Raw genomic sequence first — 16,734 nt, 5'->3', positions numbered from 1 at the left:
CCCAAAAGTAGGACCATCCTGAGCTCTGAGTTAACCCAAAGTACCGGATTTAAATGCCTGCTTCTAAAATGTGGATGGATCTGAGAGCTTCATCATTTAATCTGAGGGCCCTGAGAGGGAAATGACTTGCTTAACGTCACTCTGAGAGGATATCATGTACCTCAACTTTCTTTTACAGATGGGGAAATCGAGCCCCAGAGAGGGAAAAGAATTTAGCCGAGTTTCCACAGTGGTAGAGTTACAAAAACAGTATTCTACTAAATCTCCTGATGTCCAGATACGGTGTGCTTTTCCTTTACAGGGGCCAGCGCCGGCAAAGTTGGGGGTTCCTTATCCAGAAACTTATCCAGTTTTGGGGGAAGGGGTGAGCTGTCCAGATAAGCGCCCTTGCCCCGCGGAATTAAAAGGGGGGTGTCACGAGACCAGAGCGGGGACACTCGGAAGAAAGGAAAAGACTGGGCAGTTGGATAGCAAAGGGAACGATGTGAGTAGGTCCCGATCAGTTCGCAGGGTCTGGGGCTCGAGTGCCGGTATACACCAGCGGCCATCCAAACCTTCAGCCCATCCTGGGTGGAGCTGTGGCCCGGAGCGGGGGGCGGCCAGGGGTGGATGACGCACTAGGCGGCGCGTTCGCGTCCCTAGCGACGAGTAGGTTGCTAAAACTATTCCTTCTACAACTGTCGGCGACATGGACGCCACCACAGCCCCCCACCATATCCCAGTGGAAATGCCTCAATATGGAGAGCACCATCATATCTTCGAGTTGATGCAGGTGCCATGGGAAGCTCCTTCAGGGTTTCCTCTCCCTCTCCTGTCTCAACTCGGGCGTGGGCAGCATCGCGACTTTCGGGGTCGCCCATATCTTGTGTATGGGGACAGGATAGACAGACAGACTGGAATGGCTGGTGGGAGCGGCACCCCTCATTTATTAGCCTCTATTGCAGAATTAGCAGTTGATGGGGATCGTGATTCCTTGTAAAGTGGTTTTTCTGCAGCTAAGTCGTCGGTAGGAAAACCAAGTCCGCAGATTGTTTCCCCTCGTTCATCTCTTCGGACGGCCTGAATAGATAAAAGAGAAGGGCTTTCCTCACTCTGGCCTTGACCTGAGTCAGCGAAGGACCCAGGGCTCCATAGAATGGGTCCCACTAAAAGGGCTTTTCCCATCAGAGACGTTCAGGACCAAATTTAGGGGCGTCAAGGACTCAATCAGGATTCCTAGATGCTTCTCCAGTGGAGAATTGGGATTGACAGAGTTCCTCCATCCCCGTTTGCAGTAATTAGTACTTAGAAGTTTGCTGTAGTTTGTGTTTAATCCTCCTGACAACAGTTAAAGGGAGGGTTTGGCTTTGGAAAAGTTTTATCAGCAAACAGATACTTGCAAAAATAGCCAACACCTTTGAAAAGCACTGAAGAGACTGGGAAGAGAGAAAGAGCTAAATAAACTTTTATAAATAGATGAACAAATTTAAACTGTTAGAAAAAGGGGAAGTGTTGTGTTCAGTGAGTTCAGCATATTACTTCTGGGGATGAAGAGTGATTATGGAAACCCTAGAATCTTTGAATATCAAGGTGGAAGGGACCTTAGAAGCCATTTATTCCAACTCCTTTGTTTTATAGAGGAGGAAACTGAGGCCTAGAAAGGTCTAAAGTTGGAACATTACCTTGGGGGCCAGTGTAATCCCTACAACTTTTGTATTGGCTCCCTTTAGGGTGTGATTTAAAATTTCTTAGTAATTATCTTAAATTTTTAAAAAATCCTTGTTGACATACATGCATATTCAGCTTCCATCAGAAACTGCTAATTTTCATGCTTTTTCTCCTTGTTTCCTTTTTTTTTTTTTTTTTGAACATGACTAGATAATACCAGACACCATTCAGACTGTAGTGAAGTTCAGTAGAGGGCACTGCTCTGGAAAATACCAAAGAGAGAGACAACAGAGAGACCTGTGGATAAAGCAATATTTGTTTATCCCTTTCCCCGTTGCTATGTCTATCCCACTAATAATATTGTATACATTGTTACCAGATCTCTGAAACTTTGCTCGGGCCTAAAGTTGTAAAAGGTTCACTAGACAAGAAGTAGATCCACTTTGTCTCTTGGTGCCCATTTCCCACCTCACCCAAAATACACAAAATTTCAGTTGAAAGAGTCATCTCTCTTGTCATTCTGCCCATCTGGACACAAATAGTTGCCAACTGGCATGTTGAACCCTAGGCATTTTGGGTGAGCCTGTAGGAGGTAGGGGAAGGGGGAGAGTTTGATAGCAAGATAGGAAATTATGATCAGTTATATCTGTGGCAGCATCTGCCAGACTAGAGATTCCCAGGGTCTATGGCTGGGCATTAAAAAACCTTTGAATCTCATGAGATGCTGACTTTGTTTCCTTCTGATCTGACCCCAATTCTTTGCAGATCATGCTACAGGAACTCTTGATTCACCAACCAAAGGAACCCATTCAGTTTATGTTGAATCACTTGCAACGAGACAATGATATGGGTGAGATCTCAAGAACTACAACTCAATATTTGTAATTATAGTGATCTATCTTTGATAGAAAATCTGAGAGTTTAATTTTCCTTCTTATGTTTAAGGGGAGTATGGAATGAAGGGAATTTGGAATGGCTAATTAATTAGATGCTTTCTTTGATAGCACATATAATAAAATGCACTTGAACAGTTATAAAAATGAGAATGTTAGAGCCTTCCATGGTATCAATTATTAATGCTTCTGGTGCCCCATCTGATATTTCCTGTTGTCATTAAAGGTCTCTAATTACCCCTCTTGTCAGGTGTAAATTTGGCTTCCTGTCCTACCTGGATAGGCAGCATCACTGCTTTTTTGATTAGTTCATTATCTGTTAATGAGTTCCAGTGCTTGGAGCACTTCTGCTGAAGAACATATCTGCATGAATAGAAATCCAAAGCTGATGAATTGGTGAGGAAAGATGTACCCGGAACAAGGAATGCTTGTACACTCTCTCAAATTATTTGATTTACAAACTGTTCACCCTTAGGCAGATTATATTTGGCTACGCACAAGTGAACTATCATTTCTGTTCTGCATGAGCTGTCAGGATGAACTGGTGTCATGGTGCTTTGATGTTTCTTTCAAATCAGAACATAAGCCATTATGAAAGACCTACTAGAGCATCAGTGAAATTAGGGCTTAGAGATTCTGAGAGGGGCTTTGGGCATCGATGCTTCATGGTGGTGTTCAGATGGCTGTCAATGTGAAATACTCTTAAGTAGTAGTGGGCAGAGGCGGAAGAACAAAGGAGAGTGAGAAATTCTCTTACCATGCAAATTGCGTCCAGCTGACTCTATCATGCCCGGCCCACATCATTTGTAGCTCCAGTGTAGTCTCAGGATAGCCTAGGTGGGATTGGAGTTGGGTATTATCAGTTGTCCAGACTATTTCATATCTCTTCAAAGTGTGGTCCGAAGAGAAAACCAAGTTCTTTTCCTTTTCAGGCCTCTAGCATAACCCAAGGCCATCATCACCTATCAAATTAATCTTATACTCTTAGGGCAGGAAAGTTCTTCTAATCTAGAAACTAGTTTTTCCTGCTGCTTTTAGATCTGACTGGACCTCCTACAAAAGTTTTTGTGTGCCAGTTCAATAATCATTTACTAAGCACCTACTATGAGTAGAGCTTTTACGTGCTGGGTGCTGGAGAGATCTGAAGTTTAGATAAGACATAGTCTCTTCATGGAATTTAGGGCTTAGTTAGGAGTTATAACACTTCTTGTAGATAACCGTAGTAGTCAATATCACATAATAAATGTGTAATGTGAGGGAGGGGTGGGTTATCAGGAGGATTGATTAACTGATTTCCCTCAAGCCAAAATGATGAACTTATAGGGCCTAAGGGCAAATAGAGAATAGTATATGTTTACTTAAGTGCAAAGAAGTCTTTATACTCTGATACTCCTTTAGGAGATGGGACAAAGTTCCTGTATTAGAAAAGTGTGAAAATGTATTGCTATATGAGTCTCAAGGAGGGAAATTTGTTACTGATAGAAGAGCGTCTTCACGGAAGAAGCAGTGTTTGAACTGAGCTTTAAAAATGGATAAAAATTCAAACGCTGAAGAGGAGCATGTAAAATGTTCTAGGTATAGGGAATAGTATGAGAAAGGGTATGGGGGGCAGAAAAGTGCTGGGCATGTTTGTGGAAGGAGACATGGCAAGTAGATTGAGGAAAAAGTTAGTATAGCACCATCGTTGGGGAAGGCATTGAATATCAGGGCAAAGGAATTTGAAGGTTCCTTTGCAGGTAAGCCCTTGTAGAATTTTAAATGGAGTTGTTTAGCTGTTTTAGGTTTTCTTGGCAAAGATACTGGAATAGTTTGCCATTTCCTTTTCCAGCTCATTTTACAGCTGAGGAAACTGAAGTGAACAGGGTTAAGTGACTTGCCCAGGGCCACGCAGCTAGGAAGTGTCACCAGGAAGATGTCCCTCCCTTCTTTCCTTCAAAAATGTTTTGTCTCTCTTATCTAATGAATAGTGTTTGACATTCTTCTATTAGAGTATTTTTTGGGTAAACCTTAAACATTTCATAAAAATGAGAGAGTGTTACCATTTTTAATAGGATCTATCTGACAGACAAGCTAAGAAATGAGCTCATCAGCTAAGTAAAAGGAAAAAGTAACAACAGTCACTTTGTGAGTGTTGACTGCAAGACACTGCGCTATAACAGTGTGAGAAATAGGACAAGTCCCTGTCCTATAGGAGCTTACAGTCTTGAAGAGAGACAAGAGCACATTAAAAAAAAGAGATACGCACCAAACTGATGCTCTGGATACTGAATCCTATAGGAATTGTAAATTTCCTTTACTTAACATCATAGACTAAGATGTAAGAGCTGGATGGGATTTCAAAAATTATTTCCTTCATTTGAAAACAGTTATTAATGTCTTTTGTTTTCATAGAACCTTTTGAATATATCCCTCTTACTCCTCCCTTATCCAGTGACCCATCCCCTGTAACAAAATAAAAAAGAGGAAAGAGTGGCTGAGTAAAGCTAACCAGCGTATCAAGTGAATCAGATAGTCTATGTGATAATGCCTTTTTCAGGAAGAAGGGGAGGTGTGCTTTCTCTTCTCTTTTTCAGGATCAAACTCATTTAATTTGCACAGCATTCAGTTTTTGTTGTTTTCATTTGCAGCATTGCAGTCTTTGGGTATAGTTTCCCTTCCTCCCTTCCATTCTTATTCCTTTATTCTGCATCTATCGGTTCATTATGTCTTCCTATGCTTTTCTGAATTCGAAATATTTTTCATTTCTTATGAGACAGTAGTAATAACTCATTGCATTTACCATGCCATGCCATGTCATACCACACCATACCTTGCCATGCCATACCACACTATACTGTACCATACCATACCATATCATACCATACTGTACATACCATACCATACCATAGTTGGTGGTTCTCCAATCAGTGAATAGCTACTTTCTTTGTTTATAATTCTTTCCTACAAGAAAAAGAGTTGTTATGGATATTTTGGTATTTGTATTTTTCCCTTCATTTTACAGATGAGGAAACTGAGTCCCAAAGAAGGAAAGTGACTCATCAAAGATCACATAGCTAGTTTGTAGTCCGGCTGGGGTTAGAACTTGGGTTTTCTGTCTGTCCAGTCAGTAGTTTTTCCACTGTAATTTGAGGACATTTTTAAAAGAGGCTTGAATTATCTGGGCCATTGTCTTAGACTACCACGTCTCCATAGATAAAATGAAGGAGCCTTTGTTAACTGGCACACCAGTTTTCAACTCCTGTGCTAATTGGTCCTGGATTTGGGTGAGTGGGGGTTAAACACAATACACAGCGACATGCCCAGTGTCAGGTGCAAAGGGGGAGCAGGCCTTCAGACAGATCCCTGGAGAGTGTGCAGATGAGCAAAGGAGGGCTAGCCCGCTGCCACATTGGCTGCCAGCCCCTAAGCACAGAGAAAAGCAGATTTAGTACAAAGTGAGCATTTACAGTAGCCCTGGGCAATATTAAAGCATGAGATGGTGTATATAATGGTATGTTTCGTTTTTTATCAAACGTTTGTCCAAGAAAGCTGTGTATTAAAGCTCCAATACCTAAGGGTTTTCTTGTGAATTTTAAATCACCCTCCTAGTTCAACCTCAAAAGAATCAGTGGATGGAAAGGTTTTTTGATTTCTTTTGAAGTGGTTTGAAGAACTTGATTACTCTTGGCACTCAAGCAGTCTTTTATGGCACTGTTTATAAATAATTACTCATGAGCAGGGCTGGAGTTTCAAGGTGTGAGATTTTAAGAAACCAGAATTAATCACATAATGTGTGAGAGAGAAATTAGGTGGAGAGAAAGGCAGCTGATGTTCCCCTTTTAAAGCATTTTCATAGATTGTGTACAATTTTGGTGCCACTTACAGAAACCAATAAGGGGAGGGTTTTCCCTGCAGCCTTCCAAGTAAGATAACTTTGTCAAGATGAATGTGTAATTTGGGTTTCAGGCTTATTCTAGGAGTGCACCAGCCTGGATATATCTTCCTTTTCCTGAGGGGGAGAGAGAGAGAGAGAGAGAGAGACAGAGACAGAGACAGAGACAGAGACAGAGACAGAGAGACACAGAGAGAGACAGAGACAAAGAGACAGAGACAGAGACAGAGACAGAGAGACAGAGAACAGAGATCCATCACTGGAGGAAGAGTACACAGAAACACAAGGCCAACTCAGTTGAACCAAAGCTTTGGAATAGTAGGTAGAAGTTATGGACAGCTCAAGCTAAAATAAGCTTTAATTCTCATCATTTCCCTGTGTACTCCCCTTCACTGTTGCCTGAACAAATCTCTACTGGACCTTTGGACAGACCATTCCCCCTCCCCTCAGAATAGCCTCCTTTCTCCTACATATCTCCTTATCTAAATTTCCTCCTCCAAGGCCTGAGTCAAAACCCCTCTTCTCTAAGAAGATTTTCCTGGCCACAATAACCTATGCTAATCTCTTTCTTCTCAATTACTATAGTATCCAGAGTATTCTTTTGGTAAACTTGTAAGCTTCTAGAAGAGAGAGATTTAGTCTTAGGTTTATCCTGTTTCATCTCATGTATAGCACAGTGCCTTACAGTCACTCAGCAAGCATTTATTTTAAGTACTTACTATGTACAAAGTCTTGTGTTAGGTGCTGGTAATATATAGATGAAAAAGAATAATACAGTCTCTGGCCTCAAGCTCCCAGTCTGCTGGGGGGATGTAGCATGCACACAAATGAGTATCATCAAAGGTTCAGTGAGTTAGCGTCAACAAGAGGTCCAGACAAAGGACTATTGGAGAGGAAGTTGTAGGAGGGATAACATTGGGTTGTTAGGATCAGGGAAGGCTTGTGGAGGAGGAGGCACATGAAGGAAGAGAAGATGTCCAGTAGTCAAAGATGAGCTGAAAGGGGATTCTAGGCTTGGTGGATGGCCTGCACAAATTCTCAGAAGCAGAAGAATACCCAGAGAGACCAGGAAACAACTACTAGTCTAATTTGGCAGGAACATAGATCGAAGTGAAAGAGAGAAATATGAAAAAAAAAAAGGTTGGAAAGGCAACTCCAAGTCACACTGTGAAAGATCTTAAATACCAAGCTAAGGAGTCTGTATTTTTTGGTACAGTCAATAATTAGCCACAGAATGTTTTTGAGGAAAGGGAGTGCCATTAATCCTGTGCATTAGAAAGGTAATTTTGGTAGCCTTGTGAAATGGATTGAAAAGAGAAGAGACTAGGGGCAGGAAGATTTAACTATATTGCATGTGACCAGCAAATATGTGTTATTGAGGAGGAGGAAGAAAGACTTGAACTTTACAAAGAAGGATTTAGAATGGGTAATAAAAAATGGGTGGCACATGGTATACCTGCTACTATATCTATTTCATTCATTAATTTGACAGATATTCATTGAATACCCTCATTCTTGGCTCTGTAGGATGTACAAAAAAGTCTGAGACATGATCCCTTTACCAAGAAAATCAGTCTAGATGGGATAAAACAGGCACAAATGAAAAACTAAATAACAAGACACAATATAGATTTAAGCATGAACATGGGTGGTACTGATGATCGATATTATGGGATTACAGAGGATAATAAGAGCTGAACTGTTCAGGGGAAGTTTCATTGAAGAGAGGGGACCTAAACTGAACTGTTTGACTAGACAGATTGTGGAAGGCATTTCAGGTCTAGGGAATAGTATGAGCAAAGGAAACAGCTCCTCTTGCTAGGGTTAGATCAGCTTACAGGGATAAATTAGGTAAAGTCCTCTATGCAGCAGTCCTGGATAGTCTAAATTCTGGTCTTATTTGTACTGGAGTCTTATTTTATTTATGAGTCCTTCCTATTCATATTACACTTCCTCCTACTCCATTCAATATGGAAAGGGAGGAAAGGTAGAGAGAGGACAAGACTATTGTATCCACATCTGAAGGCAGTATCCATGTGCCTGTCCAGACATCTTGTTGAATTTAGATTGATGATCTATAGTAGTAAGTGACTTTCATTATTTATTGTGGATATCGATCTACCCAAAGTCTACTTTTGGATCTTTAACTGCATGAGATGTTCAAGGATAGTATAAAAGCACAGAAACTGACAAGGAAGGGGCCTCTCCCTTTAATGTTAAATGGAGTAGGGAGTATGGACTGAGGTATATGTTGTTTGTCTAAACAATAGGATGGAAAGATGTTGAAAAAAGAAGACTGAGGTAGACAGGACTTCTTGGGGAAAGGATTCCCAGAGGTAATTTTAATTCAGTTTTCTTAGTCCTACCTAGAAATGATGAAAAAGGACACTGAACTTGGACAATGAACTGCCTGAAAGAGAATATCCCCCTGGGAACTGTGGAGGTCGCTTACATTTGCTTTTAACATTTAGTTTTCTTTTTGAAAGGTACCATGCTTCCTTCCCTATGGTATCAGTAGAGGTACTATCTAGTCCCTTCTTTATGTCCCCTCAAAAACACTAGTGGGAAAAGAAAAAGGCCTTGGATTGCAAGAGCAGGTGAGACCCATGTCTGAGAGAAGAATCGGTCTTTGCCTATTGGTTTCACTATCAGGAGTTAGTTATGTCTGACAGAGGGAGCCATGGGAATGTGGAAGAAACTCGGCATTTGCGGCCAAAAGGAGCTGGCTCTTGCATTAGCAGTTTTCCTCGTATGTAAAATAGGAATAGTAATAGTTATTATTGTCACTTTCTACTTCCTAGGTTTTCTTTGAGGATAGTGCTTCCCAAACCTTAAAATACCATGTAAATATAATAGAAAAATAAAGAGGCCTGCAGAGAGCTCAATTAATTTGGCTATCTTCACTGAGTCACTAGCTAAGCAAGGTACAGAAGGTGAATCTTCAACATCCCCATCCCTTGTTAGTGGATGAAACATATCCTCCTTTTACTGGGCATGAAAAAAAAATCCAGCAACAATGTGATATGGTCAAGAGTCCATTCCTTAAGGAATCCTTATAGCACCTTGGTATCAGAAGGCTCTGCAGGGGACATCTGGTCTCTTCTTCCTTCAGTCCAGACTGCAGTTAATCGTCTATCTATTCTAACTCTTAAGAGGGCAGTCTTTTCTTTCAAAACCACCAGAGATCCTAACCTAATTCTGTAGCCATTTTGGAATTATTTTAGGGGAGGAAGCATCAGACTATGACACAGAAACTCTCAGGCAGCATTTCCTATTTGCATAGAAATACCCATATCTGAAAACAAAGACATTCTTATCTTGGGTTTTATAAATCTAGTTCAGACACTCTGTGCTCCCTCCTATTATTTCTCTCGGTAAAGTGATGTGGAATATAATTTGCTAAATAAAAAAGCATAAATATAAAAATGCTTTTGAAGGTCAATTTACATAAAATACAGCTTTATTTGGGAGAGCGACTCAGAGACAAAGTTCCTGTTTAAAATGCTTTATGTTGTTTGAAATCCCAATTGTTCTTGATATTTATTAGTTCAGCAAGTAAGCTACCTTATCTGTGTCCCCTTGGAGTAAGAAAAATAAACCATCTCAGTGATCACTTACCTCTCTAAACACAGAGAATATGTTCTACAGTAATAGTATCTCCAGTGTAGCCTTGTTACAAATGGTTGTGTCATTTAAGGAAAATGAAATCCTGGGGAGGAGAAGAATAAATACACCCAGAGTACAGCAGACATAGGAGGATGCTTTGTGATGCTGAGATTTGATATTTAAATCTTTTCATTCCACAGTGCCAAGGATTTTTATATTGGGCCCCCCTGCCTCTGGGAAAACGACTATTGTAAGTGAATTGTATTAAGTGTTATTTTACAGTATCGTCTCATTCACCCAGCATTGATAGGAAATTAGGCATTCCCTATAAGTGAATTTCTGAGATGCAAGATTTATTAAGCATCTACTTTGTATAGAGCCCTGTACTAGGCACGGAGGGAGCTCCAAAATTTAGATAAAGACGCTGCTGTCAAAGGAGCCTAGTAAGGGGATGTCACAAAAATGTCTAGTTACAGTGAAGTACACAATATTACATGAGAGATATAAAACAATGGTACCTGAAATCCAAGGGGAAAGGTCAGTATTAATGGAGGAGAAGATGTGAACCACAGTTAATGCAAGAGGTGACACTTAAATTATGTTTTAAAAGATAACTAGGAATTCAGTAGAGGAAAAAAAAGGAAGATGGATATTCCAGGTATAAGAAACAACATCAGCAGAGACACAGAAACACGAAAGTGCAGGACATATTTTGGAGGAGGATCATGAGATAATTGAGTCTTACCCCTTTATATGAATCTACACAGTTAAAAAAATTTTTTTGACCATTGTTGATTGAAACTTTTCTCAGATAACACATTTCCTTGCCTACTTAAATAGAGAATGCTGAACATAGTCTGAGCTTGTTTTTTGACTCAAGGCCATCATTCTGAATATAGGATTGGAATTTTGTAATTGGGATGGATATCTAGCTGAACTTCTTTGTTTTATATCATTTGTTATGCTGTGCTGCCATATAATGAAAGTCCTATTGAGCTGTTTGTTTCTGTACTAACTGACTCTAAACTGTCAAGTTTTTCTCACTCAGTGACTTGATCACATCCCGTAGGTTTAATTGTCATCTCTGTGTTAATGGTTTCTAGATCTATGTCCAGTTTCTGTCTTTCTCCTGAGTTCCAATCACAGATCACCAATTACCTGTTGCAAATATCTAGCTGAATGTCCTATAAATATCTCAGATTTTTCATGTTCAAAACAGTACTCATCTATTGACCCAAACTTATTCCTATTCCATATTTCTCTATTTCTGACCTGGATGTTGGTATCTTAAAAGGCTCTAAGGTTCCATCTCAGTGTTATCCCTAAGTGCTTACTCTACATCACCCATCTATCCATTTAGTTACCAGATTCTGTTATTTACAGCCCTACAACATTGCTCCCATCTGACTCCTCTCTGCTCACATGACCACTATCCTAATTCAAGCCTTCATCACCTCTTGTCTGGACTATGCAGTATTGCTTCCTGATTGGTCTCTGTGCTTCTTCTTTCCCTTCCACCATATAATTCTCCAAAAAGATGCCATACTGATTTTCCTAAAGCACAGGTCTGACTATATCACTCCCCTACTCACTGAACTCTGGTGGCTTTCAATTGACTCTAGGAGCAAATGTAAATTCCTCTCTTTGGCATTTAAAGTCCTTTATAAATCAGCCCAGACCTTCCTAGTTTTTTTGGTATATATTTTGTATGTATGTTACTTCCATTTCTACTCTCTGTTTCAGTCAAACTGGACTTCTTGCCTTTTCTCACATATGGTATGCTATCTCCATACTTTTTTACTGGCTGCCTCCCCCCCCCCCCCCCCTTACCTGGGATGTGCTCCCCTATCATTTCCTCAGGACTTAGTTCAAATACTTCTATATAAAGCCTTTCCTGACTGTCCCCAGCTACTAGTGCTCTCCCTCTCCAAATTATCTTGTCTTTATTTTGAATGTCTTCTGAATATATTTATGTACCTGATGCATTCCCCCAGCCCCCACAGAATGTAAATTCCTTGGGGGCAAAGATCGTTTCATTTTTGCCTAATTTACACTGATGTCCGAATATACTTACTCCTAATCTCTGCCTTTCAGAATCTATGTCTTTCTCCAAGTTCACATAATTTCCTTGTCTTCACACCCTTCCCTTCTTCCCCATCTTCTCTAGTTCTTACTGGTATGTCCCTCCTCAAATTACATTGTACATGTTATGTGTATTTTTTCTGCACATTGTATCTTCTCAATACAATGTAATCCCTGGAAGGTAAGAAAGCTTGGGTTCATCTATTGTGTACTTTTTAAAAAACCTGGACCTTTTATTTCATGGGTATAGGTAACTCTTACGAAGAAATTCCCTTTTCCTGTGTGGATCAACAGCTCATCTGTGAATTGTTATAAAGAGTTGCCTAGGACAATAAGAGGTTAAGTGATTCTCTTGGAGTCAAACAATATGTATTAGAGGTGTAACTTAAACATAGGTCTTTCAGTCTCCATGGCTAGTTTTCTATTACTGCATGCTGCCTCTCAGGGGTGATCATAAAAAAAAAATTAAAGAGACAGTTTCAGTTACCTTAAAAAGCTTTTGCATGAGCAAAATCAATGCAGCTAAAACTGCAAGAGAAACTCACATCCTCTATCATGATAATAGCCTGATATTGGAGATATGACACAACATAATCAGATCAGGAGTCATTTCCCAATTAGATTAGTAGTCAAGGAATAGAAAGTTTCCCAAATGAAAATGACAGACTCTCAACAATCATATGAAAAATGATTCTTGTACCCCTTTTTCTTTCATTCTCTTAACTCCCATTTGTATTGGTAGACAGGCCTCAGAGAGTGACTGATGAATAAGATGCTTTCTGTTACTATTGTCCCCATGTGGAGTAGCCTTCCTAATATTGATTAACCAGTTGATATCAATTAGCCTTTATAAAGACTATTTACTGAGATAGCACTAGGATTTCTGGGGGCATACTCTTTTATGCAATACATATGCACTGAATAAAACACATGGAAGGAATATATGTTCTTAAGGCATATCTCCTGGATTTGGGAGTCCTTTTCTTCCTTCTTGGAGCCTCTAACAAGTTCATTTCCATGGGTGGCAAAGCTACTTTTTTGCTTATAGGACATAGTTGGGTAGAAACAACAATTCTTGCTTTAGGGATATCTTTTCTCTAGATCCAGCTATTATTGCTATCAGTGTTTATTGCTGAGGGGATTTTTTTATGGGTCTTGCCATCTTTCAAAGCTTAGAAGGTGTTAACTTGATACATTCTATCTCTTTAGTCATTCATTCACCTAAGATCTGTAAAGAATAAACACAAAGTAAAAGAAATAGGCATCATGAATTCATGACCCCATAATAGTCAAGGAGGAGATGGGTTTTGATACCACTCTCTGGAGGTTCATAGCCATTCTTCTTCCTTACTGAAAAGCCTCCAGAGAAGAACAAAGGGCTGAGAGAGGTAATTTTGTATGTGAACTCAGTTTGGGTTCCATCATTAGTCCTTTTGGCTCTGAGGTCGACTGGAAAATTGCAATTCAGACCAGAGAAATTAATCCCTTGGTCACTCATGGCCAGAAATTGGATCTCCAAAATTGTGTTGAAATTATCAGGGAATGTTGGATAGGTCTGAGAACTAGACCTTCATTGGCCAGTCCCTGTTACACTTAAAATCACTAACGTTCTGGGCCACATGTGATGCAGGTCAGCCTAATGGTTCATGGTTGGGATTGGAATAGACTTGTAGATCATATAACCTTTAACAAAAAGAATTTTGCTCAACAACATCATGGAAAGATTATTTAAGAAAGACATGTATTGGTTCAGTTGGGAATAGCTCTCTGTCATGCATTTGCTATCATGGTTTGCCCAATCAGAAGGGTGAGTTGACCAGCTCAGCAGTAGGAAGCCCGTTGAGCCCGTTGAGTACCAACTACTCATGTGATGGGTTTTATTCCATAGGTGATGGGGAAGCTATGTCAATCTCTTGAACCAGTAAGCCTCAAGGATAATTTCATTACTTTTTTTTAACAGAAAAACTAGCCATGTGGCAGGGACCTTTGAGACTTCCCAGTAGTAATACATGTTGCTGCTTTTACCATATTCCAGCCCTTGTTGTCAAGATCCTAAAGGTTTTATAGGGAATCTTTTACCACTTAAATGAATACCTTAGGGGTATTTATCATCATTACTGTACAACTTTTACCTCAGGAATAGAAGACACCTGTCAAAGACAGCACTGTAGGGAGAGATACCCCAAACATAGAATTACCTTCTGATAAAACCAATTTCAGAAATCCCAGACTTCACCTTCCCCACCCCTCCTTTGGAGGAACTGAATCAAAGATCTTAAAAATATATTCATGCATGTGGGGTTGATATCAGGCAGTCCATTCAATAAGTAAAACAGATATCTCAATATAAAAAAATGTTGATGACTAAGGGTAGTGCCAGGAACAGGGCCACAACTCAGATGATGGCACTTTGGCACAGTTAGAATCATCTTTGGTAAGGTAGCTAAGACAGCCTAAGTCACTTGCATGCAACCTATCCTAAGGCCTGAATCAATACAAGGACTGAGTCAACATCGAGGCTCATACTGAGCTATTATCCACTCAGTCTATCACTCTATCAGTGCAGCCTAGAGAGAGGGAGGGAGGGAGGGAGGGAGAGAGAGAGAGAGAGAGAGAGAGAGAGAGAGAGAGACAGAGAGACAGAGAGACAGAGAGACAGAGAGACAGAGAGACAGAGAGACAGAGAGAGAGACAGAGGAGAGGGAGAGAGAGCTCCCTTTTCTAAGGGACTACTATCTTCTTCCATCAGGACTGAGTTAGTACTCTCCCTCACTTTCATCTAATGACTCAGATTGCCACAAAACTGGCTAAGGGATTCCTTTTTTCTGGTAAACTCATACCATAGTTATGGAGAGACAGTCCCATCCCTCTTTAGAAAGTACAGCACTCCCACCTCACCCAGTTTTAACCCTTGATCTCTCAAACCTCATTAAGAAGGAGTTATCTGAACCATCCTAGGGAAAAATCTAAGTCATTTTCCTGGGGGTATCCTTCCAAGGATGAGGGACCTAAAACCCTAGACAGTTTCACAGAGGATGGAAGATGGAAGGGGATGGAAAGGGTTAACCATAAAAATGTCTCATAGTAGCTTGCCCTTATTGGGTAAGTTTTCTTGGAGGCTGGATCCAAGAAACCACTGGACCAGAGAGTTAATTCACTTTTCTGGGAAGTGGGCCACCCAGCCCTGGTAATGAGTGGCATAATCTTGTGGTTGTGATTTCAAGAGTCCATTCCAGTATTTGCACAGGGTTCTTCTGTCTCCTCATCCATTAAAAGAGGGAAATCATGGAGCTGATCTCTAAGTATGGTACTGGCAGCAGTGTGGAAGGGCCTTACCGGTGTTTTTATTGCAGTTGGTGAAGTTAGTGCCCTAGCTGCACAGCTGCACGTATTCCCATGCTGGTGTTGAAGGAGGGCCTGTATTTGCTGCCTCTGTTGCTCCATTTTCACTGCCTGTGCTGTTTCCTACATCACTACCTGAACTCTTGCCTATATCGCTACTCAGGCTACCTGTGTCACTGCCAATTTTGGTGCTTTTGTTGGTCCCTGCCTACACTGCTGCCAGTTCTTCTGGTTCCTATGCTGCTGCCTCTTGCAGGCTAGGCCTGTTCCACTTGTCCTCACTGGTCTTTTTAAACCTCACAAGAAAGACGCAAACTTTTGGGGGGCCTATCAATAAGCCCAGGTGGGCAATATGGGTTTTCTAAAACTTGAAGAATCCAATAAGTTTCAGGGCCTTCTTAAAACTATGGAAAAGTGGGTATTAGTAGTACATTCCAGACTTTGTCTAATCATCTGAATTCTTCTCAGACAGTGTACTCCAAAAAAACCCAAACCAAAACAAAACAAAAAAAAGCCCTTGACCATGTGGACCAGCACCTGGATTTTCTATTCCTTGATTCTCAAAAGAGCTCTCATCCAATCTAGACCCTCCCCCATTGTGGCCTCATCTGTACTAGTGAATGATATAAAATAAATACAAAATCAATAGGCATTAATGCCCTTAGAAAGTGGGGCCTCTTTCAGTTCTCTGGCCTTTTGACTGAGGCAGTTGAGGGATGGTTCAGGTAGCCCTGAAGAAGGATAGTGAAGAAGGCAAACTATTCCTGACTACTTTCAACTATTAAAACAGAGGAAAATGGGGATTATTGAGAATGAAAATCCATACTTCTCCCCTCAGTCTTCTTTGTTGGATATCATGTTTAAAGGTACCCCCAAAATTTCATCCAAGGCCTTCTATTCTTTTCTGTCTATGTTGTCTCAGTTGGTCATCTCATAAGCTTCCATGAATTCAGCCATCATCTCTGAAAAGCTGATTCCTTTTGAAAAAAATTTCTTTTTGTTTTCAGTTCCAAATTATCACCCTCCTTCTACCCTGTCCACCACTTATAGGAAAGGTAAGATTAAGATGCCTATTATATATACAAAGTCATGCAAAACGTATTTCCACATTAGTCATGTTACAAAAAAGCAAGAAAAATAAAATTTAACAAATATATGCTTCAATCTGCACTCAGTTCATCAGTTTTCTCTCTGGAGGTAGATAGCATTTTTCATTAGGAGTCTTTCAGAATTGTTGTGGATCATTGCATTGATCAGAGTAGTTCAATCTTCACAGTTGATTATCATGACAAT

General features: G+C 40.4%; 1 protein-coding gene across 4 annotated transcripts in view; it reads left to right on the top strand.

Annotated features, from left to right (window-relative positions):
* AK8 (adenylate kinase 8) overlaps positions 1-16,734 on the top strand; it is a 174,488-nt gene that overhangs the window by 327 nt on the left and 157,427 nt on the right. Inside the window, exons 2-4 of one of the 4 annotated variants that reach the window (XM_072632804.1) lie at positions 302-484; positions 2,413-2,497; positions 10,218-10,267. In XM_072632804.1, coding sequence (XP_072488905.1) covers positions 2,416-2,497; positions 10,218-10,267 — 132 coding nt within the window. In that variant the 5' untranslated portion in view covers positions 302-484; positions 2,413-2,415. Of the gene's footprint in view, positions 1-301; positions 773-2,412; positions 2,498-10,217; positions 10,268-16,734 lie in introns of those variants that run through there. The other 3 variants (XM_072632802.1, XM_072632806.1, XM_072632805.1) reach the window with 3 other exon arrangements.

This window comes from Notamacropus eugenii, chromosome 1 (genome assembly GCF_028372415.1).
Source record: "Notamacropus eugenii isolate mMacEug1 chromosome 1, mMacEug1.pri_v2, whole genome shotgun sequence".
Lineage (NCBI taxonomy): Eukaryota > Metazoa > Chordata > Mammalia > Diprotodontia > Macropodidae > Notamacropus > Notamacropus eugenii.
This window is presented reverse-complemented; position numbering and strand designations above follow the sequence as displayed.